Source organism: Barbus barbus, assembly GCF_936440315.1.
Source record: "Barbus barbus genome assembly, chromosome: 20".
NCBI lineage: Eukaryota > Metazoa > Chordata > Actinopteri > Cypriniformes > Cyprinidae > Barbus > Barbus barbus.
The window spans coordinates 21,169,690-21,197,554 of record NC_136748.1 but is presented as its reverse complement, the minus strand read 5'-3'; the positions used below and the strand labels follow the sequence as shown (position 1 = coordinate 21,197,554).

The following is a 27,865-nucleotide window of genomic DNA, read 5'->3' as shown; positions in this document are numbered from 1 at the left end:
GCCAATTCCAATTGTTGTTTGTTTGGGGGAGTTTCTGTCTTTATTCTCCTCTTCAGCTGGTGAAATTCATGTTCAATCGGATTTAAATCTGGAGATTAACTTGGGCAATCTTAGACTTTCCATTTCTTTGCCCTTATAAATTCCTTGACTGAACTGGCAGGGTGTTTTGGGTCATTGTCCTGATGCAATATGAAGCACTTCCCAATGAATATGGAGGCATTTTCTTGAATATTGGTAGGCAAGATGGTTCTGTACCCTTCCAAATTCATTCTGCTCCTGTCATCATACATTAAGTCTTCAGTAAAGATGAGAGAGCCTGTTCCAGAGACAGGCATGCACGCCCATACCACGACACCACCTCCACCATGCTTTACAGATGAGGCTGTATGCTTGGGATCATTTGCAGTTCCCTTTTTTTCTCCACATTTTTGCTTTCCCATCACTTAGATAAAGGTTCATTGTCTCATCGGTCTATAAACACAGTTGCAAAACTCTTCTGGCTCACCTTTGTGCTCTTTTGCAAACTCTGATCTTGCCTTTCTATTTTTGGTGCTGGTCAGAGGTTTGCATCTTGCTGTGTAGCATCTGTAATTCTGTGTCAAAGTCTCCTGAGGACAGTAGATTGTCAGAGCATCACCCCAGCTTTCTGGAAGTTGTTGGTGATTTTACAGACACGTCTTTTAGGATTCATTTTCACAGCTTTTATGATTTGTGTGTTATCAACTACAGTTGTTTCCGCAGCCAATCAGGTCGTTGTTGGTTGCTGGTGGTTTCCAAATTCTTGATTTGACATGGGCCCTTTGTTTTTGCTATAGCTCTAACTGATTTCCTCTTTTCTTTTAGCATCCAAATTGCTTGCTTTTCTCTCAAAGTCAGCTCCCTCATATTCATCCTGGTTTGTGTGTCATCACTCTAAAAGTGCTGAACTTCTTAGCTGGTAAAACATCTATGTGTTGAATCACCCAATAATAAAATGTGACATTCTGTAGTTTTGTCTCATATTCATCTTTTAATCATATTTGTAAATGTCTTGACTCCACAGCCAACAGAGCAATTTTGTCTTCACTGTTCCAATACTTTTGGAGGGCACTGTATGTATATATATATATATATATATATATATATATATATATATATATATATATATATATATATATATGTTTCACTGTATGTATATATATATATATATATATATATATATATATATATATATATATATATATATATATATATATATATATATATATACATATATACGTATATATTAATACATATACATATATTATACATATATATGTATATATTAAATTAATTTATTAATTCCCAATAAAGGGAACAAGGAAATAATTTTTAGTCTTCAAATTGCTGTTGACTGAGTTTAACTTTTGATAATTATAAATTATAAAATAATTTTTATGAATTTAAATAAAGCTACAGTGAAATAAAACATAAATATTAGATAAAAAAAAAGCTTAAATGGAAATTCAGCTTAAATGGAAATAAAATTTGCCCTGGCAACTAACATTAAGCTCAAATGCTAAAATTAATAAAACAGAAAAAGAAATTAAATAAAAATCTTTTAAAAAATAAGTTAAAACTTAAACCAAAATGAAAACTGAATATAATATTATATAATTGTATATAAATAATACTAAAATAAAATGCTGATTAGTCTGCTAGTCCTAGAAGCAATTCACCGACTAATTGATTTTGAAAATATGTCTGTCTATGAGACCTCTAAAATTAGATTATAATCTGCAGTGGCAGCGTGGCTAAATCTACATTTCCTGTTTTGAAAAAACAAGAGCAGAGGAGAAGAATAAATTTGGCATGTATCTTGAAATCCCTCTGGTTGGGCACGTTGCTAAAGCCTCAAGGTCTTCAGCCAGCCCACTTTGAGTCTCATCATCTGTCAGAATTTACAGAGACTCTCATCCAAACATCTCTCTCAATTTCATCTCTTTCGACATAACATGTGTTCTGTTTCACAGATTGGCCACAAACATGGAGAGAGATAGTAAATTAAAGAGCATAAGCCTGAATAGAAAAAATACAGTCAAACTGTTGCCATACCATTAGCTGCTGTCTAGCCGCACATACGGTGTCAATACTGCCCTGTATGTAGACGGCTGAGCGGCTAGTGTGTGTGTTGTGAGTGTTGAGCTCCGGGAAGTGTATGTGGGCTCCAGTGCGCTGGGAGATGTTCTTGACATTGCCCCCGTTGCGCCCCAGAAGGAAGTTGTGGTGCTGGGGTGCGATGTCCAGTTGTGTGCTGACCAGCACTGAGCTGGCCAAAGACCCAGCGAGGTGCTCCAACAACAAAGCCGTACCGCGCTGAAATACACACAAATATGTTAGCACACACTTTATATAGATCTGCAGTTGCACAAACACACACAGGGATGCCATCATGTGAGCTTACACATACACACTAATAAAACCATCACCCATCTCCTGTACCGTCTTACATTATGTGGTGAGGCCTGCTGTTTTTGGTTTAATTTCTGGCAGCTCTACTCGAAAACTAAATCTCTCCATTTCATGAAATGACCTAGTTTCAGTACTTCTGCTACTCAGGAGCTCTACTCATTTCATATCTGCTAATGAATGCGACTTCAGTAGGAGGTAATGATTGTTTTTGGGTCAAATACATGCACTTTGGAGATTACTTTTAACTGAACAAACTCAGATTTTACCATTTTATTTTGAAGATCATCATATTAAAATGTCTTGGAAACTTTTTTACCAATCATTTATAATTAAATGCTTTTCACACTACTGTTCAAAAGTTTGGTGTCAGTAAGTTTTTTTTTTAAAGAAATGTTATACATTCTTGCTGAATAGAAGTAACAGCAAAGACTTTTAAATTGTCATTAAATTATATATTGTATATTATTAATTATATTATTCTTTTGAACTTTTTATTCATCAAATAATTATTTAAAAATATGTATCCACAAAAACAACTGTTTTCAACACTGATAAAAAAAAATAATGTTTCTTAAGCACCAAATCAACATGATAATTCAACAAATCAGAATGATTTCTGAAGGATCATGTCACACTGAAGACTAGAGTAATGCTGAAAACTCAGATATAAAATAAATGATAAAATATATTAAAATAGAAGTGTTATTTTACATTGTAAATATAAATAACTTAAATTTAAACTTAATTTTAAATTGTACAATTAAACAGTTCACTGCTTAAATAATACAAGCATAATAATGTATAATATTACATTCATAAAAATTATAATAAAATAGATTAAGTAAAATGCTAGAACAATGCTATTAAACACAATCCTTTCAATAACAGTATTCATTTAGGCTATAAGTCATGACTTCGTGCCTCACCTTAACGCCACTGGCATTGTTCTGGTTGCCACGGACGATGGCGGTGTTGCCATAGAGACGGGAGGGAGGTTTGAAGGAGATGGAGACGTTGTAAGTGTGGGAGATATGCTGAACTACAGGAGAGCTACAGTCCACATGCTGCACCAAACCACTGCATTCAAACATCAGCATCAACGGTAACAGCTCCTACAGAGAGGATGGGGAAGAATGATGCTTTTGAGGAAAAACAACACATGGGTTAAAGACAACATAGAACAAATAATGATGACATTTCAACCACTAGGGTGCAGCACATAACGCTCCTAATCTATGATTGGCTCCTTAAAACTGGACCACAAGGGGGCGCTAGCGGGAAATAAGACAGGAAAAACAGTGTATTTTATGCTTTCTGGGTTAAGGTTATTAATTAAATAGCCTAATATATAGGTTTGTGAAACAATTTCAGTATTTTGTAAGTGTATCTTTTGCTTTATATTGTATAAAAAAAGTTTTAAGGCAAAATTCTCAATAAAATTAGAATTCAAATTTAAAGTGCCCCTATTATGGGTTATGAAAGATTCGTTTTTTTGGTTTTGGGAGACCCCAACGGCAGGTTGACATGCATGCAAGGTCAAAAAACACTTTCATTTTCTTATAATATGCATTTATTTTTACCTCAACGTTTTTTTTTTATGCTCAACGACTCCCAAACGATTCGCTCAACGATTAATTTTTCCAAACACCTCCTTTGCGTGACGCTAATCTGCGGTGATTGGTCGATTTCATTAAAAGCAGTATTTGTGAGCTTTTAACGCTCCAAAAGTGGCACCTAGTGGCAAAGAATGATTTTGCATTTTCATTAAAACCAACGCGAAAATCCAAGATTTTTTTTACGTCAACATGAAACGGCTTGGGATTTGTTTAAAAAAAATTTGTTTCAATGATTCAGAGTCGACTCTTTCTTTTGAGAGACAATAACTTTATACACGGTGCACTTTTAGATTTAAAACTTTGCAGGATGTTTTCATTCAAATCCATACTAGGGGCACTTTAACTGAAAGAGTTTCTCTTCAGGTTTTACATCTCTTAATAATAGGTAGAAAAGATATGCTGTCAACTTAACTTTACATATTTACAAGTAAATATGCTGAAGACATTGTTTTTATAATACAATCCTTGCTACAATGGTCATTTATACTTGAAAATTATGTAATCAGATTCCAAAAATTAAGTACTTGTAATCTGCTTAAAGTACATTTTAAAATACTCATAATCAGACCACAGTTTCTTTTTTAGTAATTACATGATTACATATTATTCACACAATAGCAATGAATTATTCATCATTTATTGATTCTTCCAAATCCCTCTTTTGCATCTTTTAAATGCTCCTTTCTAAAATAGCCTACCACTTATATAAACTAAGAAAAAGAAGAAAGAATGCTTGTAAAGCACAGGTAAACAAATTCTCACCCGTATTTTAACTCTCGCTGCTTCTACGCCAGTCAGCTGCCCTGCTATTGACACCTGAGAGAAAAATATAGAAACAAAAGAAATGATTGTACTACATGATCTTTCTTCAGAACATGTGCAGATGTTTATTCCTTTCTCTCATCCTGTAAGAATTTTTGTTAAGCTTAAATAAGACACAGTGTCACGTCCAGAAATCTGATTTATTATCCATCGAAACATTAAATGGGAGTATGTGTGTGGCAGTGCGCCAGTCAAAAAGCCTTAATTAAAGTCCAGCTAGTTTTATTATTTATTTTTTCCATCATTTCATCCCGACAACCACGCGTTTAATCACGCCCTGCGAGAATTATACCCCGGTTTGGAACCAGGTGATTCAGTCCAGTTCAGAGAGTCCATCTGGTTTGTCCATGCGTGCGCTTGTATACGCTACTAACATTCCAAACTGTCTGCACGCCTCGTCAAACCACTCAGCAGTCTATTTAAACCTGAGAGCCGTCCAACAGCCAATCAGATCCATCATACTCCAAACCATTCTCATCCTCCAGCCAATACAAACTGCTTCATGTCCCTCAGCCAATAAAATGATTCAGCTAGAGTTCAGCCACTGCTGGATAGTAAATGTTGGCTGGATGGAAGAAATTTGCTGTGCTTTTTGCAAAATTTCCACAAAAATTAAACATATTCCCATAGCAAGGATAATTCACAGAAAATTACAAATTCTGTCATGTATTCACTCTCATGTCTTAAAAAAAAAAAAAAATTCATGGCTTTCATAAAAGCCATGAATTTTACACATTAAAACACCAAAAAGTGCTATAAAATGTTATGACTTGTGCACTATATTTCTTTTAGTTTTTTTGTAAGAAAAAGACCAAAATGTAAGTAATTATTTACCGGAAATGCATGACTGGTCACAATACATGCAAGAACCAATGACATCAATGACAGGTTTGAAAAACAAAAGCACCAGAAAGAATTTTCACTTTAGGGTGAACTTTTACTAAAATAAAAATTAAGATCTAGAAAATAGATATGATAAAATGTTAAGGTGAAAATGCATGTAGCTGATATGCTGGTCTTGGTTGGGTATGCTGGATTATCGTGTGTGTGTGTGTGTGTGTGTGTGTCTGTACCTGGTTACTCTTCTCCCCCTGGCTGTGCCTGTTGGAGTCAGGAAAGTGTATGTGACAGCCTGTCTCTTCCATCACTCGTTTGATGTTATTCCCTCCTTTCCCAATAACATGCGAGTGCTCTGTGTGTGATACATCCATCTTCAGGGTCACACGATTACTCTATAGGTGTCAAAGGTCACAATTTAGAAAAACAACAGAGCATTCATGGAAATCTTTTAGAGCTGAATTAAAATCCTTTAATCCTGCTCCAAACTCTAAGAAGATTGCATTCAGATACACTACCACTTAAAAATGTTGGGGTCAGAAAGATTTTTATAAAAAGAAATTAATACTTAAATTCTGCAAGAATGCATTTAATTGATCAAAAGAGTAATAAGCCTATATACACTACCGGTCAAAAGTTATTGAACAGTTTAAGATGTTTTTTTTAAAGAATTCTCTTCTGCTCACCAAGCCTGCACTTATTTGATCCAAAATACAGCAAAAGCAGTAATATTTTTACTATTTAAAATAACTGATTTCTATTTGAATATATTTTCAAATGTAATTTATTCCTGTGATCAAATCTAAATTTTCAGCATCATTACACCAGTCTTGTCACATGATCCTTCAGAAATCATTCTAATATGCTGTTTTGCTGTTCAAGAAAATTTTTTATTATTATTATTTTTATCAATATAATTTTTCTTTTTGATGAATAGAAAGATCCAAAGATCAGCATTTATCTGAAATAAACAGCTTTTGTAATATTACACACTATACCATTCAAAACCTTGGAGTCAGAATTATTATATTTTGTTTATTTGGGTGGGTGGGGGGGGGGGGGGGTTATAGAACTTAATACTTTTATTTAGCAACGATGCTTTAAATTGATCAGTGATGATAAAGAAATGTTTAATGTTACAAAATATTTCTATTTCAGATAAATGCTGTTCTGAATTTTCTATTCAAAGAAACCTGAAAAAAAAAAAATCTACTCAACTGTTTTAAACATCATAATAAAAGTTTTTTGAGCAGCAAATCAGAATATTAGAATGGTTTCTGAAGGACCATGTGACTGGAGTAATGATATAAAACAGAAAATAGAAAACTTATTGTTTTTGCTGTACTTTGAATCAAATAAATGCAGGCTTGGTGAGCAGAAAAGACTTCTTCAAAAACGTTTGGCTGGTAGTGTATGTCTGTATTTCAAGGAATTAAGATAGAATATCTTCCATGTAAATATGTGTAGTTTCTATTTCTACAGCCTGGCAAGTTCTGCCAATAGTTAAATTGTATTGGCCAAACATTTCTCTCTACATAACTGTACATTTAACATTCTGACTGGCTGTATCACATTTCATAGCATATTTTCTAGACATTTTCAAAGTTTGAAGTTCAAACAATAAATATTTATGCTTAAAACAAGAAAAAATATTTCTCGGTGGGGTAAATGAGCATTAAGCAATTAGCATCAGAAAAATTAGGATTCTCTCCCAAACCCTTATGCAATTCAACTTTTAAAGATGTTTAGATTTTTTCTGAAAAACAAAATATACTGGTTTAGATGAGCAGGTTTTTGTAGCAAGCCCAAACCAGACCAGACTTTTCCATGACAGTCATAAACTTATCAATTACCTTTGTGTCAAGAACGGACATTATTTTCTCTTTTGCCTCTCGCACATCTTCCCTTTTTCCGCTGACTTTAATATGTGGATCTGTGAGAAGGAGAGGAAGAGAGCAGATGAGTGCAGGACAAGAGAAGAAAGTCATACATTAATAAAGATGCTTACATTCAGTTTGATGAATTAAACTACAACTGCAGTTTCAACATCAGTGGTTTCAAGCATTAACACTTTTCTCTGTCAGTTTACCACACTGACACCCCTTACACACATCATGAGAAAGATAGCTGCTTTACTGCTACTCTCTAAAAATAGCTTGTGTAGTGTAACTTCTTGGAATTCGTTTTTTCTCTACACATATTCTCTGACTGTCTCACTCTCCCTAAAACACTCCCACAAACTTCAGGATTGGGCCTAGAAGAGCAAGGGGGAATCAAACAGGAAGGATCTCTGTCTTAGGCGCGCACACACACACACAAAGTACATTGTTATTGGGGGAGGTATTAGATTAACACCAGTAGGGGTCTCCTTGTCCAACTCACACCACTATCCTCTTCCTGCCATGTGGTAGTCATCAACTCCAGCATGTGTTTGTGGGGTTGCATGTGTGGCCAGCATGTTTATGAATGGAGAATGTCTATGCACATCTGTGAGGAATGTAATAGTTCATGCATGCATATCTGAGGATATGATATCAATGCCAATGTCTGTCTTTCATTTGAAGTGCTCAATATATAGACGAGTTGTTATATGCATATAAAATACACACACATATAGATTTTATTTTTTTTGCTGATTATATCTATCTATCTATCTATCTATCTATCTATCTATCTATCGATAGGTAGTTTTTTTAGTTTTTTATTTTAATGTTAAAAAAATCCTACTGACCCCAAACATTTGAATGTTAGTATCTTGGACATGGCTTCAATCAAGTCATTTATTTCTGTTCTCAACCAAACTGTCTGGCCTTTCTACACTACAGTTGAGAGTGACTTTTTTTGTCCGACAGACAGCCTCATTTAAAGGTGCTTTACTGACTCAGGACAGAGTGGAACAGACATTTCTCAGATTGATAACATCTGTTACAGAGGCCGAAAAAAGAAAGAAGGAAAAAATAGAGAGAAAATGAGAAAACCGTTTGAGCTGGTAGAGTAAAATATAGTTTAGAATGTGAGTCACAAACACTGACAGAAGATACAGAAAGCATGAAAAAAAACTAAGAAAACAGAGTTCTTGGACTCATCATCAAAAAGAATATATGAGAGGGAAATATTAACAGATTCTGAATAAACTGTGGTAAATGACTGTTGAGACCACGGTACTTTACAAGTTCAGAAACAAAGACAGAATGATATGTACATGTAAATTCTTTGAATTCACAACAAATCACCAACAAATGATTTGTATTAACTGATTTAAGCCAGTACAAGGCATGCACTCAGTATTTCTGTTTGTTTGTTTGTTGCACTAGACAATATTGCAGCTGGACTTACTGGCATAAATGTAGCATCAGACAAAAATGAAAAATTGCAGTTACCAATATCATTTTAGAAATGCTGAAAACAAGTCAGCCATGATCAAATTAGATGAGCAATTTGGCTGGGGATCTTATCATGGCGGCCTCCATGAGGTGACCTGCACCATGTGAACTAAATCAGCAAGTCTACTGATAAGAGATCTTCATCTTACAGGGGTTAAGTGATTTTAAGCAGGATTATTATTATGATTCATTTCTTTAGGGGTTTTAAATAGAAAAATTACTAAGTGTAAGGAGATCCGAACCTTTCAGTCACGTGGCAATAAGCCACATACACAAAAATATGTGCAAACATTCAGTCATGAAGATAAGCACAAAAACAGGTTCATGAAATATTAGCCTCAAAAGAACATTCATATGTACATTCATCATCAATTATATGGAAAAGCACAAATTAAGAGCTTGTCATCTTTTGAATGAGACTTATGAGATTTACAGCAATCTGGCCTCTGTCTTTTAAACTCATAAGAAACATTAAAGGTAGCAAAGAACACTAACTTCTTTTGAGTCTCCTAATCCATCCAGTCTCATGTCACTCTTCACCCACACTAGATTCAGTTGTGTTTAGTGTTGCCAGATCCGCTCACATTAATCATTGAGGAAAAAGCCTTAAGGGCCTGATTATGTTCTATGGATTTTGAAAGCCAACATTTTGGTATGAACTATTGCCACAGAAAATTAAACTCACAGACTTGCTCCACCTAATCTCCTCTACAAAATCAGATGCTAATTAACATTTCCGTTTTATATACGCCTCCATTTAAATATTTGGGTCTGAATTTTTTTTAATGTTTTTTAAATAAGTCTCTTAGGCTCACCAAGGCTGCATTTATTTGATCCAAAATAGAGTAAAACTGAGATAAGAAATATTATTACAAACTGAAATGTGTTTTCTATTTTAATATATTTTAATGTCAAAGCTGAAGTTTCAGCAGTCATTATTGCAGTTTTCAGTGTCACATGATCCTTCAGAAATCATTCTAATATGCTATTTTAATATTCAGGAAACATTTCTTATTATATTAGTGCTGTCAAATGATTAATCGCAATTAATCGCATCCAAAATAAATGTTTTTGTTTACATAATGTGTGGGTGTATTGTGTATATTTATTACGTATATATAAATACACAGCATATATTCTGAAAATATGTACATGTATTACATGTATATATTTATATTCATATAATTTAGATCATATATAAATGAGTTTAATATATAAATGTAACATTTTTAAATATTCATGCAAGTGTGTGTATTTATATACATAATAAATATACACAGTCCACACACATATATTATGTAAACAAAAACTTTTATTTCGGATGCGATTAATCGTTTGACAGCACTAAATTATCAATGTTCTTTCTTCTGTGGAACACAAAACAAAAATAATTTTTGAAAAAACAGTATTCACTGTACAAAAAAAAAAAACACTGAGGCATTTGTCAATATATCTGTGTTCCACATATGAAAGAAAGTCATACAGGTTTAGGAACAACATGAAGGTGAGTAAATGACAGAATTTTCATCTTTAGGTGAACTACCTTTTTAAAGCTGTGAGAAAGACAAAGACAAACTGAGAAAGACAGCAAGATACTAGATACAACTAAATTCTTCATCAGAGGCAGCCGCTTGTGAGCAGATTGTAGGTTTGCATAGTACACTACCACAGTGACATCTGCCATAACTACTGTCTGTGTGTTGTGTATACCTTTTTTGGACTTTGCTCCAATCTTCAGTTTGGACGGCCAGGCGATCTGAGTGTTGGTTTCATCCATGACCTTAAACACAAAAAACACTGGCATAAGTGGATGCAAATGCATGTTAATCCAAATATCAATTCAAAAACACATAAGCCTGCTACACTAATATTAGCAAATCCATGTTTGGTCGATTTGGTTCTCAAAACACAAACACACAAGAACTCGCATTTCACTTATGCTAAAATATTCTCACTGACAGAAATGTTAAGCCTGTTTCAGTAGAGGTCTTACAATCATCTCTCTGGCTAAAACATGTCCCACTTTCTCGTTCTCACACACATATACACACAGCTGGCTCAAAAACCCGTGAAACATGTAACAGCCAGTTGGCAGAGAGTCTTTGACAGGCCTAGTATGCTAACCAGTAGCATATGTGAAAGAAAAGAGAGAGAAAACAAGAATGGTAATGTGTTTTGTGCGCATATAAAATACACAAAAGAAAAACTTATGGTAATTTGCAGCTACATGAACACACAGGTTCAATGTTTATTAAAACTCTGCCGTGATTATGCCTGGAGCTCAATCCTCCTCTGGAAGAAGGCAGAGCGCTTCACTATTTTTAGTGGTTTTGTCTTTCATGTAAATTCATTTTTTAGAGTAAACCACAACTTTGGCAACACACTTCTTTGTCTCTATAGAAAACAGATTTCTGTACCCGTTTTGTGGAGCACTTTCTATCTTCCTGCCTGTAAAACCTCTTGGCTTTCTCGGTCAGCGAGGCTTTACTGTACAGCAGTTCTCATGAGAAGTTTTGGCAACAAACCCAATTTCTTTCAGGAATTTTATTTTTTTTTCTGAGCATGAAACTGCAGCAATTAAACAAAAACAAAACAAAAACTCCAGTGTAATTTTTACCACATGACCTTCAGGAGAATTTCAGCCTCTGAACTAATACTATCTAGAATTACATTTATTTGAATTAAACATGACATAGATTTGCACCTGCTTGTCTCTGACAGATTGACTGAATATAACAAGCAGTCATTTAGTGTTATCTCTTCAAAGAAGCTTGGATAGGATGGGCAGCAGTGAGTGACCATGACAGTTATGGTCATGCAGTGTAAATATTTCAGTATTTCACTTATTGCTTGTTTACAACCCAGGCTGTACGTGCCTGTTCATAGACTGGAAACAGTCCCGCATGATCTACTAAATTTTACGGCCCATACTGTTCCATGTTTCATTAGTCTTGGATCTGTGGTTTAACAGCAGGCTTCAGTTTTTATTTAGTTTTGACACCCTAAAGGACAAAAAAACATGAGAAAAATTTTTTTAACTTAAGGGAACACATTTATTAATCTCCCCAGATCTTCTTAAGTCTGTAAATCATACGCACAGCTGTGATGCATCCTGTGATTTAGATTTGTGAAATTATGGCTTGAAAGCAGCTAAGTTCAGCAAGGTTACAATAAAACAACAAGCTACACACCCTTTCTACAGTGAGCCTGAATCAAGTTTCCTTCCATGTCATAACAAGCAAAACATCACAAACTATTTTCCCAAAATGCGCAAAATGTGTGTGTTTTTGTGTTTTTGTAAGAAGTCTCTTATGCTCACCAAGGCTCAATTTATTTGATCAAAAATACAGTAATATTGTGCAAAATTATTACAACGTAAAATAACAGTTTTAAATTCTAATATATTTTAAAATGTAATTTATTTCTGTGATGGCAAACCAAGATTTTTTTTAACAAAAAATCCTTATTTTGAAATCCTCTGTATAGCACTCTATTGCACAAAACATCAGTCACTTGCACACACTAGAAACAAGACACTTGTAAGCTAAACACAAAGCAGCTTTATTATTGCGGCAATGGGAAAAGTAATTCTGTATTATTAGCTACATTCTCTTCAGTTAAGTTTAAATATGGTGTTTCCGTTAAGCAACGCAACAACGTTAGAGCACTCAACACTGATGACCTTGAACCAAGCGAAGGCACAATCAAACATGCCTAAAGGAACCCTGAACATTTCAGATGGGATGAAAAGGTGAACAGTGCTTAAAGTTTGTACAGGCAGAGCGCCAGTTCCCATTTCCATTCTGTGTGTTTGCATTGTGCTGCCACGCTGCTGTGCGTTATATAGGTCTTTATTCCCGTCCTGCTCTCACTTTCTCTCTTGACTGCTTTCTTTGGCGCCAATCTGCAGATGAGGGAGATTTATGACAGACCACACAGCAGTTTTGGGGTTTGCGGTTTATTTTTGTGACGGACCAGCACATACCTCTCAAATAGGTCAGACGATTTCAGAAAAATTGGGTTAACTATACATTTGAACATGTCCTTTCCTTTTCCCCCACACCCAATATCATCCTGTCACAGGAATGTATACACTCACCGTTAACAGGAGAGAAAGTTTCAAACGGCAGTGACTTCAAAGTACCAGAGTCACACAAACTCTGATCTTCATTAAGTCATTTAAAATGGGCACCGTGATGGAGAACATAGTGTTTATATTTGACAAATGATGTGTATGAGAGAGTGGATGTGCAAGAGCGTGTGTATAGAGATCTGCTTCCTGTTTCCTTTGTTGATTCAGCTGAGGAGCACTCAGAAGAACGAGCAAAGAAAAGAGGTGCGAGGAGGAGAAAAGGAGGGAAACGGAACGAGGGAAGGAGAAAGGGCTGGGAAAGCCTTCACTTTGGCTGGAGGTGTGTGCAATACTGTGCAATACAATAAAACAAATCCATTACAAACTCTGTAGTATATTTACTGATCCATAAGATGGCACGATAGGATCTCAAGGGATACTCCACCCAAAAATGAATATTCTGTCATCATTTACTCAAACTGATCAAAAGTGACAGAAGATATTTAAAACGCTTTCCACAAAAAATAAGCAGCACAACTATTTTCAATGTTGATAATAATAAGAAATGTTTCTTAAGCAGCATATCAGCATATTAGAATGATTTCTGAAGGATCATATGACACTGAAAACTGGAGTAATGCTGAAAATTCAGCTTTGCCAAAGGAATAAATTACTTTTCACAATATATTAAAATGAAAAAAACTATTTTATTACCATTTTATTTTCACTAATTTATTTTAAATTGCAATATTTCATTTGATTCATATTACTTTTATTTTTACACACATATAAAATGTGTGTGTGTGTATATTTGCTTTTTATAAATACTGAAACTGTAACTATGGCTGTAGTATAATTTTTTTGTTGTCAGTTTATTTTTACATTTTTTGAGTGACTTTGGAGAAAATATTGAGGAATTGTGTGAAACGATGGTAAAACAACAGTGAAAGAATTGGAAGAGAGTACTGCTGTGGTGATGTTCAAGATAAAATATAATTGTAAATATATGGAAACAGAGACACAAATAATGGCTGAAAAGCAAGAATAAGCAACGGGTATAATTCCAACCCTTTCCAGCAAGGAAGGAAAACTCAACAAAAGGTTTAATCACTGAAATGATGACTCTCTACTGCCTGCCGCCCAGAAAACCCAGTGATATGTCTTCACATGTCACCACTATCAAAAAGCATCAGACATTTGTCTTTCTCTCTCTCCATTTATCTTTACAAGTGGGTGATTCTCAGAAGATCAAAAAAACATAGACTGTGTGTCAGACAGCACAAGGCAAAAGTAGAAGAGACATAGAGACACAGAAAGTCCAGTTCTTACTCACTTATGTTGGCATGAAATTAAAATTCTATTAATTCCTTATCCATTTTCTAAATAATTTATTGATCTTTTTGCGAATGATTCTGTACACGTTAGTTTTTTTTGGAAGCTCGTAAATTTTATCAAAATATCTGGATAATTTAGTGAAGAAGAAAAGATCTGTTGCTACTCAAGTTTTATTGTCAACTAAAAAAAAAGACAGTGATCTCTGAATCTGTATTGTTTATATACTGTATCATACATGAAGGTCTGAATCATCAAGTCTGCTGTAATTTAATCTCTAACAAAGATGAATACAAGCAAATATATTCAGATGCATAAAAATGTCTAACTGTACAACTCTGAACTGCCTGAGAGCTGGCATTTACTAAAAAAGATAACCACAAAGGCTTTCTGGATCAACCATGGAAAGACAGCAATAGTGCAAGTGAGGACAGAAAACAGTGATCATATCAATACTGCAACCATAGAAGCACTGTTCACAGTAGACTATACACAAACCACAATCATCTGAGCCAAACCAAGAATATTTTGACAATTTCATTGGCCCTTGTTATCTCTGTTTATTAGAAACCTAAGCAGGGATAATTGTTTGGATCAAATCAATCAAACTTCTGAATTGGCTCCTCCATCGAGCATCTTTGGTCAGATTTACTGTGTGTTTGAAGAAGCCTCACCACAAACTCTCACATACACACAAAATCACACTGGAAACACCAGCATGCAACTGGAATATGGATGATAGTTTTGATAGAGTTTGTGTGTTCAATAGCTACAGTGTGTGATGCTGGATATGGGAGATCCACTTCCATCCTGCTTTGAAACTAATGTTGAAATTGCTCACAACAATCAAGTTCTAATCATTTAAACATAATGCAGTGAAGCTTAAAGTGCTGGCGCACCAAACTATGTATATACAGGTAAAGTGGGACATCATAACATCAAAAACTACTGTTTATAATTTTAGGATTAGTAAGATTTTCAAATGTGTTTGAAAGATGTCTCTTAAGGCTGCATTTATTTGATTTGAAAAATCAAGTAAAAACATTAATACTGTGAAATACTGCACTGACACTTAACGACCAAGACCAGCATGGTGTACCCAAATCAAAAACCATGGCTTGATGGGAATGTACGCTCATTACTGAAAGTGAGGAACGCTGCCTACAGGTCAGGGGACAGGCTGGCTTACAGTAATGCTCGGAAAGATCTCAAGAAGGGCATTAAAGCAGCAAAACACAGATATCAACAACGCATCGAGGGCCATTTTAAAGATAACAACCCCCGCAGCATGTGGACAGGCATTAAAGCCCTAACGGACTATAAGAACAGCCCCTCGTTGTCCAGCCATGATGCCACGCTTCCTGACACCCTGAACCAGTTCTTTGCGCGCTTTGACGGTCACTCCAACAGCATGGAAATCCAGACAGCACCATCACCCATAGAGGAGCCGGTACCTGTCTTCGAACGCCATCAGGTGAGATCCACGCTAAGGAGGATCAATGTCAATAAAGCAGCAGGACCAGACAAAGTTCCAGGTCGCACGCTGAAGTCATGTGCTGACCAACTGGCGGGGGTGTTCACCAGCATCTTCAATCTGTCTATGCAGCAGGCTGTAGTCCCAACATGCCTTAAATCAACTACCATTATTCCTGTGCCCAAAAAACAGTCAGTAAAATGTCTGAATGACTATCGCCCAGTCGCTCTGACACCAATTATCATGAAGTGCTTTGAGAGACTTGTTCTTTCACACATCAAAGCCAACATCCCTGCTGACCTGGACAGCCTACAGTTTGCTTACTGTAGGAACAGATCAACAGAGGATGCAATCTCAATCGCACTTCACACCACCCTTACTCATCTGGAGCATCCCAATACATATGTTAGGATGCTATTTGTAGATTTCAGCTCGGCATTTAATACCATTGTGCCATACAAACTTGTAAACAAGCTGAATGACCTGGGACTAACCACCACACTCTGTTCATGGATTTTGGATTTCCTCACCAACAGACCACAGAATGTCAGGGTGGGCAACCATACATCATCTGTTATCACCATTAACACAGGAGCACCGCAGGGATGCGTTCTTAGTCCAGCTCTCTTCACCCTATTCACACACGACTGCAAACCCATCCACTCCTCTTCTAACACCATAGTGAAGTTTGCTGATGACACCACTATAGTGGGAAGGATATCACAAAACAATGAGTCTCACTACAGAGAGGACGTCCAACACCTAATCAAATGGTGTGGGAACAACGGTCTGGTTCTGAACACTGCCAAAACAAAGGAGATCGTTGTAGACTACAGGAGAGTCAAGAAAACAACACCACCCCCCCTCTACATAAATGGTGAGGAAGTTGAGAGGGTGAATGACATCAAATTCCTGGGTCTACACATAACAAAAGATCTCACATGGACCATTAACACATCCCACTTAGTGAAGAAAGCTCAACAGAGACTTTTCTTCCTAAGAAAACTCAAAAAAAACAAAAGTGCCAACCCAGCTCTTAGTAAACTTTTACAGGAGCACAATAGAGAGCATCCTCTGTCACTGCATCACAGTGTGGTACTCCAGCTGCACTGCAGAAAACCGCCGAGCTTTGACCCGGACCGTCAAAACTGCTCAGAGGATCATAGGAATCAAACTCCCGAACCTTGACATGATCTATGCTAGCCGTCTACAGAAGCGAGCTAGCAACATCATCAAGGACCCAACTCATCCAGGACACAGACTTTTTGTACCCCTCCCATCAGGGAAAAGATATAGGACAATCAGAACCCGCACAAACAGACTAAAGAACAGCTTTTTCCCCAGAGCTGTAGCCTGTGCCACCCCCCCAACACACAAATAGTTAACCCTTCCTCTCTTCTCCCTTCCTCATGTTTGCTGCTAATGCACAAAGACACTTATTGGACATTAATGTTTGCACTAAATTACCACATTGTAAATAGTGTTATATTTTATTATCTAGACACTCTATGGGACATTCATGTCTGCACTCAACTACTATACTGTAAATACTGTTACATTTCTATCCTTAAATTTATCTTGTCTATTATTATACTAAGTGCCTTTTATTTTATTTTATTTTATACAGTAATTTTATACTTTTACTACATTTACTATGTTCTGTGTGCTGCTTTCTTGTTTTACTGCTGCTGGCCTCTGTGAGCTACCAAACAAATTTCGTTGTATAACTACAATGACAATAAAGTCTCTTTACTTTACTTTACTTACTTTACTAAATATAATTACAATTTACAATAACTGTTTTCTATTAAAACATATTTTCAAATGTATTTTGTTTTATAAATGTAATTTATTTCTGGCAAAGCCGATTATACTCCAGTCTTCAGTGTCACATGATTTTTCACAAATAAATAAATAAACTTTATAGATGTCTTCACTGTCACTTTTAAATAAAATATTTAAAATATTTAAATAAAATTATTTCTAATAAAAGTATTAATTTCTTTTTAAAAAGTGAAACCTTACGGACCCCAAAGTCAATAAATAAATAAATAAAGTAAATAAATTCTTACCTTCTGAAAAAAATCCTCTCCTCCATTTATTCTCCCCTCACTGGCCGCTATGTGAGAAAAAGAGAGAGACATTTACATTAGCAAGAGACACTTCCTAAACAATATTTAAGCAATAAGGTATGAGAAGCCATACTATATTGTGAATGAATAACATTTTAAGGTTGCCGTCAGGGACGATATTAAAGATTTAATGCCAGATTCACATACTCAAGATGTATTTAAAGACAATCACAAAACACACACATAAGAATCAGGCAGCATTCTCACAACCTGATGAAACTAAATGCATTTCATATGTCACACACATGCTTGTCTATTACACACGCAAGCAGCTGTATGCAAACTCACACTCATGCACTTCATTATAGATGACAAAAAAACAGTTCATAAATCTTAATAAACACACTCACAGAATCCCGCACAGGGTATGATGCTTGCATATGGCTTATACGTGTACAGCATGTGTCAAAAATGTTCTTTGACAAGAAAAAGTCTATTAAAACTAGTACAATAATCTACTAAATTTTCCCAACCATTATCAGACTTCAGATCACTCAAATATGTAATTAGTGAAGTGAAGTGACATACGGCCAAGTATGGTGACCCATACTCAGAATTTGTGCTCTGCATTTATCCCATCCAACGTGCACACACACAGCAGTGAACACACACACACGGTGAACAGCCATTTATGATGCAGCGCCCGGGGAGCAGTTGGAGGTTCGATGCCTTGCTCAAGGGCACCTCAGTCGTGGTATTGAGGGTGGAGAAAGCGCTGGACATTCACTCCCCCCACCTACAATTCCTGCCGGCCCAAGACTCGAACCCGCAACCTTTGGATTACAAGTCCAACTCTCTAACCATTAGGCCACAACTTCCCACACTAAATTGTGATGTTGAAAAACGAAAACGTGCAAAGACTCCCAGTTAGATGCGATGAAAACATTGAGCTCACAGGAAAATCTGAGAATTTGTTTGCTTTGGTGGGACGCTGGGTCTCCAGATGTTTGGTTGCGATTGTCCAATCACATAAAATGAAACATTCTCGCATACGTGTCTACATAGAGGGCGATTCATCTAATAGCACCAAGCCCTCTCCTGCACTTTGCTTTACCTTTAAAGTTGAAATATGGATTTCATAGAGAGGTCAGAACAACAAAACCCAAAATGGGAGGAAATAAAGTGTTTGGAAACGGGACAATCTTGTCATCTAAACCTCTTAATGACCCTAAAATCACAAAAAAGCACATCCACCCATCTCTCCATGAAATTCACTACATTTCCAGATCCAAACAAGGAGAGGAAGAGCTACAATTACAATTACAAGAAGTGCCCATCTCATTACACCAAAGTTTGGTTTGATTTGAACCCTCCTTCACTGCACATCATTGCACGGACTAGTCAATGGAGCAATGCAGGGATTTAGATGGCAATGATGAAATCTACAGATTCTTTTGGAAAACAAAGAAATGGTATCCTCACAATTTCTCAACAGTGTCTGGCATGTGGTGGAGAGAGAGGGATGAAAACAACAGTGATAGACAGAGATGTGGTTTTAATCTTTGAAACTCCTGCATTCCCAAAACAAAATCCATTAAAATACTTTCATTTACTGATTCCACTTCAATTTTAAGCAGAAACAGTTTGATTGTACACGGTTTTAATAAACAAGTTATTTTCAAGGTAACATGCACAAATAGTGTTAAAAATAAATAAATACAATTCTTAAAACAGACCATTTTTTGTATGTTTGCAATTTTTGCAACCGTTATACTAAAATTTGAGACATGTCTGTACAGTTTAATATGTATTTCTATGATTTTGTTATTTAACGATAAGAATCTTAATTAGACAGACAGACAGACACAGACAGACAGACAGACAGACAGACAGACAGATAGACAGATAGACAGACAGACAGACAGACAGACAGACAGATAGATAGACAGACAGACAGATTTTTAGTCAGAAACCCACTTCACACTAAATCACAATCAATCACACTTTAAAACTAAGCGCCATTCACATCACTGTAGCTCACACAAGTCTGATGTTGGGTGAAGTGAGGACAGAGGAAGACTGAGTTCACTCTCTGAAGTTGTGAAATCAGTGAAAGCTCACTTCACATCTCTCCTATCAGATGCTGTAAATTGAATCAACAGTTTCGCGAGATGTTTGGAAGAGGTCGTATCTCTGTAGCACGAATACACATGTGGTCATTCATCAGTAATGAGTAGAGCATGCAACAGATTAACACCTCTGAACTAAGCCTGTCCCCACTACTCACACACTAGCACATAAATGCTTATAATTCCATGTTAACTTCAAAAATGTTCCTTCAAAATACTCTTTATACTCTTTTTCGTGGCCTAATGGTTAGAGAGTCGGACTCGTAATCGAAAGGTTGCGGGTTCGAGTCCCCGGCCGGCAGGGATTGTAGGTGGGGGGAGTGAATGTACAGCGCTCTCTCCACCCTCAATACCACGACTGAGGTGCCCTTGAGCAAGGCACCGAACCCCCAACTGCTCCCCGGGCGCTGCAGCATGGCTGCCCACTGCTCCGGGTGTGTGTTCACGGTGTGTGTGTGTGTGTGTGTGCATTTGTTCACTACTCACTGCTGTGTGTGTGCACTTGGATGGGTTAAACGCAGAGCACCAATTTCGAGTATGGGTCACCATACTTGACAATACGTCACGACTTTACCTTTACCTTTTTCTCACACTCACAAAAACAACTGAAACACATCCAATAGAAAACATGTACATACTCAGGCTCACACAGAGAAAAATATCAAAATAGCAAGCCTCAAACCAGACAGAATGTTAAATGCAGTGTGTGTGTGTGTGTGTAGTGTGTGTGTGTGTTGATTTCAGGCCTTTCCTGTGCTCCATTTAGGATGTGGGTCAGAAAAACTCCACAGCTTTTGAGTTTCTGAAAAATTCAGCTTCACACACGTCCAGAGTAGTGTTTGATTATAGCACAGCTCCTGTAAACTATGTGTGTGTTAGGAATGTGATGAATAAGCGAGTGTAAAAACAAAACTGTATAATTTGAGTGCATTTCTCCTGGATAATCCTGGAACTTCACTTCAACTCCAGAGCTCAGTGAGTGGGCGAGACATCAGAGAAACTTACCCATGACTAGCATCTGGATTCAGATCTTATTCTTCACAATTAAGATTTGAAGCCATCTGTTCTGAAGTGATGTCGCAACCTACAGTACAGCTCAAACGTTTGGGGTCAGTAAGATTTTTTCTTTTGGCAGAAATGAATAATTTTGCTCAGCAAGTAAATTATACTGTAAAGATGTATCGTTTTACTAAAATGCCACTCTTTTGAAATTTTATATTTATCAAAGAATCCATAAAAAGGTATTCATGGCTTCCAAAAAAACAGAAATGTTTTTAACATTGCCTAAAAAATATAATTATTTCCTTCATCACTGAATCAGCATATTAGAATGATTTCTGAAGCAACATGTGAAACTGAAAAAGTAACGGCTGCTATGCAGGTTTGCTATCACTGGAATAAATAGCATTTTAAATTATATGAAAATTGTTATTTTAAATTGTTAAATTCTTATTTAAAACTTTTCACAGTATATTCTTCTTTTATTGTATTTTTCAACATATAAATGCAGCCTTGATGAGCAAGAGACTTCTTTCAAAAATCTTACTGACCGACCCAAACTTTTGGTCGTTCATGGTAGTGTAATCTGATTGGTTACATCAACCTCTTACAACAGGAAACATAAATCACTCTACATATAAGCACAACCCTGACAATGCCCAAACTAAAGTATTCAGCAACTTGTGCAAATGATTCAGAGCTTTTATCTTCTCAGACAGTTTTTGTGCCATGTCATAACTTGAGATTACACACACATGCCGCCGACACATCTATTGCAGACTGGTTGTACAATCTCCTGTAACATTTTCTTTTGCAACTTCTGAAAGCAAGCAGTCTGTATGAAAGGACACTCGAAATGTAAAGCTCAAGTGAAACATCTGGTCATGGGAAACTAACACTTAGGCCCGAATGCCTCTCAGAAACAATGCTTACCACCACTAAAAGGTCGGCACAAGTCTGCGAAACTATTTAATATATGATGGAAAAATAGAGCAATAATCAGGCAATATGAACTGCAGAACTATTTGGGATTATAAATTACAGATGTGCTGAAAACACATTCAAGAACTTTCCAAAGGTACTGAGTGAAAAGGATTTGTCTATAATGTGAATTAAATAACGTGAACATCTTTATCCCTGTCTGACAGGTTATGAACACAGATAAGTTTTCAGCCAAAGTAAACTCTCCCAACATTTGGAGTATTTCTGCCAAACACTCATTTTAGTAATCCAATACATCAGTTCTTTAAGATTTATTACTCAAGTCTGAAGTATTTCATAAAAACAATGTACAACCTGATGTATTAAACCCAAGAAATAGATTTATATTTGTAAACATACAAACAGAAGTCTTCTTGGAAGAAAACTGCACCAATATTGGTAGTGTAGACATTTATAGCTCTAGCAAAAAATGGCCTGCCAGTTGAAACTGCCAAAAATGAATAAAATAATAAATAAAAATAAAAATAAATCAGCATACTGTTGTTGCATCTGTCAAACAATAAAAGTCTTGTTACCAAGACAACACTACTTCAAAATTCATTTTAATACTACAACATGCGATTCATAATTCGTAAATACACATCAATATCTGATATATTGATTTATTGCTAAGTGTCTAAATTAAGACACAAGTGTGCCTTTAATATTCAAACTGCACATGTATGCATATAAAAAATCTAAATCCAAGGCAAAAGACCTGTGTTTCCCTGGCAACAGTGTGCTGAGCCATGAGCACATTCCCAAAACACAACACACTTCCTGTTGCTTCACTCACCAACCCAGACACATGCAGCATGTTAAGAATCGTGCAGTTAACATGCACCCAGACTAAATTAGACTCAATAAATAAAACCCACATCAGAAAAAACGCTGCATGCATAAGCAAATTAATAAAACACACAGCACACTTTTGGTGGTAACAAGCCTGACTCACACACAAGTTCGCACACAAAAAGCAGGATTAAATGAAAAAAATTATTCATACTCCGGTCATCCAAGATGTAGAGGAGTTTGTGTCCATAATTGGAACGGATTTGGAGAAATTTATCATTACATCACTTGCTCACCAGTAGATCTTCTGCAGTGAATGGGTGCCGTCAGAATGAAAGTCCAAACAGCTAATAAAAACATCACAATAATCCACACAACTCCAGTGCATCAATTAATGTCTTGTGAAGTGAAAAGCTGTGTCTTTGTAAGAAACAAATCCATCGTTAAGGCGTTTTAACATGAAACTGTCACATCTGGACAAAATAAGAGTCCATAATCAATAATAACATTTCCTCTGGTGAAAGAGTCTAGCTTCTGTTGTCCTCTCACATTAAAATCCCCCAACACATTTGTTTGCAACTGTTTTGGATTGTTTTTGCTTGTAAACAGTGCTTGATCCGTGCATATTTCTCTCCTGATTCAGAAGAAATAACTTTTCACTGGAGAAAGCAATATTATAAACAGAGGACTTGTATTTTAGCCAGAATCAACAGTTTGAAGATAAAAAATGTCTTAATGATGGGCTTGTTTCTTAAAAATACGCAGCTTTTTGCTTCAAAAGATGTTAATTGTTGGACTGGATGATTATTGTGATGTTTTATCAGCTGTTTGGACTGTCATTCTGACGGAACCCATTCACTGCAGAGGATCAATCAGTGAGCAAGTGATGCACAATTTCTCCAAAACTGTGAAGAAACAAACTCATCTTCATCTTGGATGGCCTGAGGGTGAGTAAAGTTTTATATTTGGGGGGTGAACTATTCCTATTTACTGAAATTTAGATCTTAATATGTAGTTTCACATCCTGCTGCAACAGAGAAAAACCTACAAAAACACACATCTTGATCAAAAAGCCACTGGGGAGGACATATGATTTCCATAAATTGCCGGAATAAACTCTGCTAAACAAACTCTGCATTTAGAATTCCTTATCACATGGAATATAAGGTCAGGCCAGCACACATTCCTTTGTTTTAATCAAAACCAGACATCTGATGTAACAGCCATTGGGGTAAAGAAAAAACTGAATCCTAATATAAAAACTATTTCCATAAAAGTTAGAGAGACAGATGCAAGAGAGAAGATGCATCTCCAAGCCTTTCCCTCCAAATCATCACTTGTTCTAGCGATTACTTCTATGTAAAAGTATGAGTACTTTTGTGCTTTCCGATGAAACCCTAAAGCCGCTCAGATTCCCTTACGTGAACATGAATCATAGGTGATCCACTTTTCTCCATTAGTCTTTCTGAATAAGCCTATAAAAATGAGCTGATTTAGTCGTGGTCTGGCCGAAGGGGAAAAGTACAAGAGTGGGTCTCCCCTCTGTCTCTCCCTCACCACGTTCTTCAAAGTTATTTTTAAGAAAAATGATTTTAATTGTAACTCTCTCGGTTCCGTTTCTCTCGCTCTCTCTCCCATTTCCTGGAAAAGGGGAGCAAAACTGTGCCACACAATAAACCTTCACACAAAACACACACATAGTTGGATTTATGATCACGCCTACTGTTGCATCCGACCAATCAAAACAACAGCCGTTCAAAACACCTCCAGATGTTGCACGTCATCCGGAGCTAAGAGATGATTACGAGTCACTGAATCATAGGTGTGGGAAAAAATGCCCACATCATGTCAACAATGATTGTAGAGTAAGTATATGAGTATGTGTGATGTGAAAGGTGTTGTCTTCGTCTTGAAAATGTGGTAGCCTGGTTATGGACGTTTTCCTGGCGCTCTTAAGCTCTCTCATGCTGAACTGACCTTTGACCTTGGGGTCCATATATCAAGGAAGCATTCACTCATGCAATCGCACACATGGAGATGTGGAAGGAGAATGAGGGTCTCAGTTTTTACAATTTTTACAATGCATATATATGTAAAATGCAACAAAATAATAGAATATAATAGATATCATTATCCTAGTACAAAAAAACACTGCGTTTATGAGACATCCTTACTTACATAACTTCAAAAGTCTGTGTTTGTATTCATGTATAGGTTTGGATATACCCGTGATAAAAGATTTGAAAATATTTGCACAAATACAGCGACATTTTTGACTTCTGAGGGCATTTTAAGTGGTTGTTTTACTTCGAATCTACAGACATAAACTGTTTTTGTGAGGGATAGTTTATCCAAAAATGAAAACTCATTTTTCATTCAATAAAATACTCACAAAGGAATGCTTATACATGTATACCATTTATGAAGTCAACGTCTATATAACTATCTTGAGTTTGGTTGGTTTGAAGGTATGGTAACAAAGGCAGAGACTTTGTAAACTAGAGGGCCTGCTATAAAGGACCAAACATTTTGTACATGTTTAGAATATGCCAATAACAAACCACTGACCTCAACTTGTAATACTGAAGTTGCTGCTGAAGTTACAACAAAAGAAAAACAAAACGAACTGAACATTACTCTGCAGTGAAGTAAACTGTCCATTGCTGACAGACTGACTGTAAAATATGATGCAAATGTTGAATTATAAGCTTTAACCAGATGATGTTGCTTGAAAAATGTTTGTGTGTGTTTGTGAGGGCAAAATTTGTGAAAATTCCCTCACAACTTTTGTTAAACATGGTGAAAACCGACTTGTGAAGTGGTCCTTATGATTTGAAATGCTCATACATCAGCTAAATTATATTTTACAAATGTAATGTCAACAGGTTTGCATGAAGGTTTGGTTTAGGGTTAGAATAGTAAATATCATTATCCTAGTATGAAAACAACAGTGTGTCTATGAGATTTCCTCACTAATATAACTTCAAAAGTCTGTGTTTGTATGAATGCACAAGTTTGGCTATAGTATGTGGCCCAAATATTTAAAAATATTCTTACAAATATGGTGAAATATGATTGCTTCAAAATCTAAAGACATAAACAGGTTTTTAAGAAGGACAGTTCAACCAAAACTGAAAAGTCATCATTTAGCTATCCTCATGCCATTCCAAACCTATCACTTTTTTATGTGGAACATAAAATAACATATTTTAAGAAATGCCTCAGTGTTTTGTTTTGTCCATACAAAAAATGTAAGTCAATAGTAACCAAAGCTGTTTGGTTTAAAAAGAAAAAAAAAAATTTTTATATATATATATATATATATATATATATATATATATATATATAGTGTTCCACAGGAGAAATTCATACAGTTCTGGTCTGACATGAGGATGAATAAATGATGCCAGAACTTTAATTTTTGCATGAACTGTCCCTTTAAATTTAGGGTAGAGCAAACTTGACCACCTCTGTATAAAAACCATTACATCTATGGGATCTTCTCACTGGTATAGTGAAACCAGTATGTGTTTAACTGTGACAGTGATGCCCTTGGTGGATCAATAATACTGATCTCATATTCATAACTTACATCTGACATTGTGATGCTGCTTAATGCTTTGAAATGATTGGAATTTGAAAGTATTAATGTAAAACTTTTATGACTCCAATAATAAAACTTATTTCTTAACCATGGTGTGTTATGAATGTCTAACATCCACATATTTGTACTAAATGAACATAAGAAGCTTAAATATTCCACATACAGAGTCCATGCATCATCCTAAGCTTATTATTAGATTCAGTGCAAAGTTACCCAAAAATTGTTGCTAGTTCATGTGAATGTCTGAGGAATTTGGCTACTAAATAACCCAGTGCTGGTTTTCATGTCCTACACAACAAGCAGTGTCCTCAACACATCTCTTTCAAGATGGACTTCGAGGAAACATTGTGATATTTTTAGATAGAATTATTTATTCTTCTCGACGCCAAGCAACACTGCAAGGTTAGCTAAAAGTATTTTCAAGATATCCGATTGTGTTCCCAGTTCTTTATGAAAATGTTTAAGAAAGTGTTAACATACCCAGTAACATAGTTTCTAGTTTCTTTCGGTCAACTCGAAATCTTTCCTCGGTCCAGTCTGGATCAAGCGGGGAGATGTGGCCGCAGTGGCCGCTAGAGTCATCCTCAGACACGGCAGACGGTGAGTCGTCACTCCGCTCGCTGCTGGAGCCCTGATCATGATGCATGAAACTCAGCGGCTCAGCCATTGCGCCTTAAAAGTGTTTCAAACTTACTAAACGGGGTTTATATGTGAAAGAGGCAAACGGAAAGTCAACATTAGGAGAAAAACATTCCGATTTCCAGGCAACTTTTTCCAATCCTTCCTTTGAGGTCCCTTAAAGCCCGTCTGGCCAGTTACTGCCCACGAGAAAATCAATCTGCCCTTAGATTCCTCACCCCTCCACTTTTCCTCTGGCTCCAGGACCAGAACACACTATAGTTGGAGGACATGGATGCATGGATGGATTATGCTCCTGCGGGAGCATTCACGTGTCAGGATCACCGCCCACTCTCCTCCCAAAACTTTCTCATAATCATATCCAGTTTACCCTGCACGCGCGCAAAAGAAACCACTATGAAATGGCGTTAAGTTACTTACAAAACGACTTGCATGCACATTTTCTTTGTTTCTGTGATGCAAGTTTTCAACTCCGGGATTAAAAGTCTTTTATTTACATGAATTTATTTCTTTATATAAAAAAATATAAATAATAAAAAAACATGACTTTTTGACCTTACAGTTAAATGTCCAGTTACTGCAACTCTCTAGGAAAACACGCATACAGATGATAGATAGATAGATAGATAGATAGATAGATAGATAGATAGATAGATAGATAGATAGATAGATAGATAGATAGA

General features: G+C 36.1%; 1 protein-coding gene across 2 annotated transcripts in view; it reads right to left on the bottom strand.

Moving 5' to 3' along the window:
• The window catches only part of bicc1a (BicC family RNA binding protein 1a), a 39,439-nt gene extending 11,874 nt beyond the window's left edge, over nucleotides 1-27,565 (bottom strand). The window contains exons 1-8 of one of the 2 annotated variants that reach the window (XM_079443104.1): nucleotides 27,024-27,565; nucleotides 18,039-18,085; nucleotides 10,799-10,868; nucleotides 7,559-7,638; nucleotides 5,942-6,100; nucleotides 4,809-4,862; nucleotides 3,357-3,542; nucleotides 2,074-2,334 (exon numbers count right to left, since the gene is read on the bottom strand). In XM_079443104.1, the coding sequence (XP_079299230.1) occupies nucleotides 2,074-2,334; nucleotides 3,357-3,542; nucleotides 4,809-4,862; nucleotides 5,942-6,100; nucleotides 7,559-7,638; nucleotides 10,799-10,868; nucleotides 18,039-18,085; nucleotides 27,024-27,210 (1,044 nt within the window). In that variant the 5' untranslated portion in view covers nucleotides 27,211-27,565. The remainder of the gene's footprint in view (nucleotides 1-2,073; nucleotides 2,335-3,356; nucleotides 3,543-4,808; nucleotides 4,863-5,941; nucleotides 6,101-7,558; nucleotides 7,639-10,798; nucleotides 10,869-18,038; nucleotides 18,086-27,023) is intronic. The other variant, XM_079443105.1, reaches the window with a different exon arrangement.
• Between the last annotated feature and the right edge of the window lie 300 nt (nucleotides 27,566-27,865).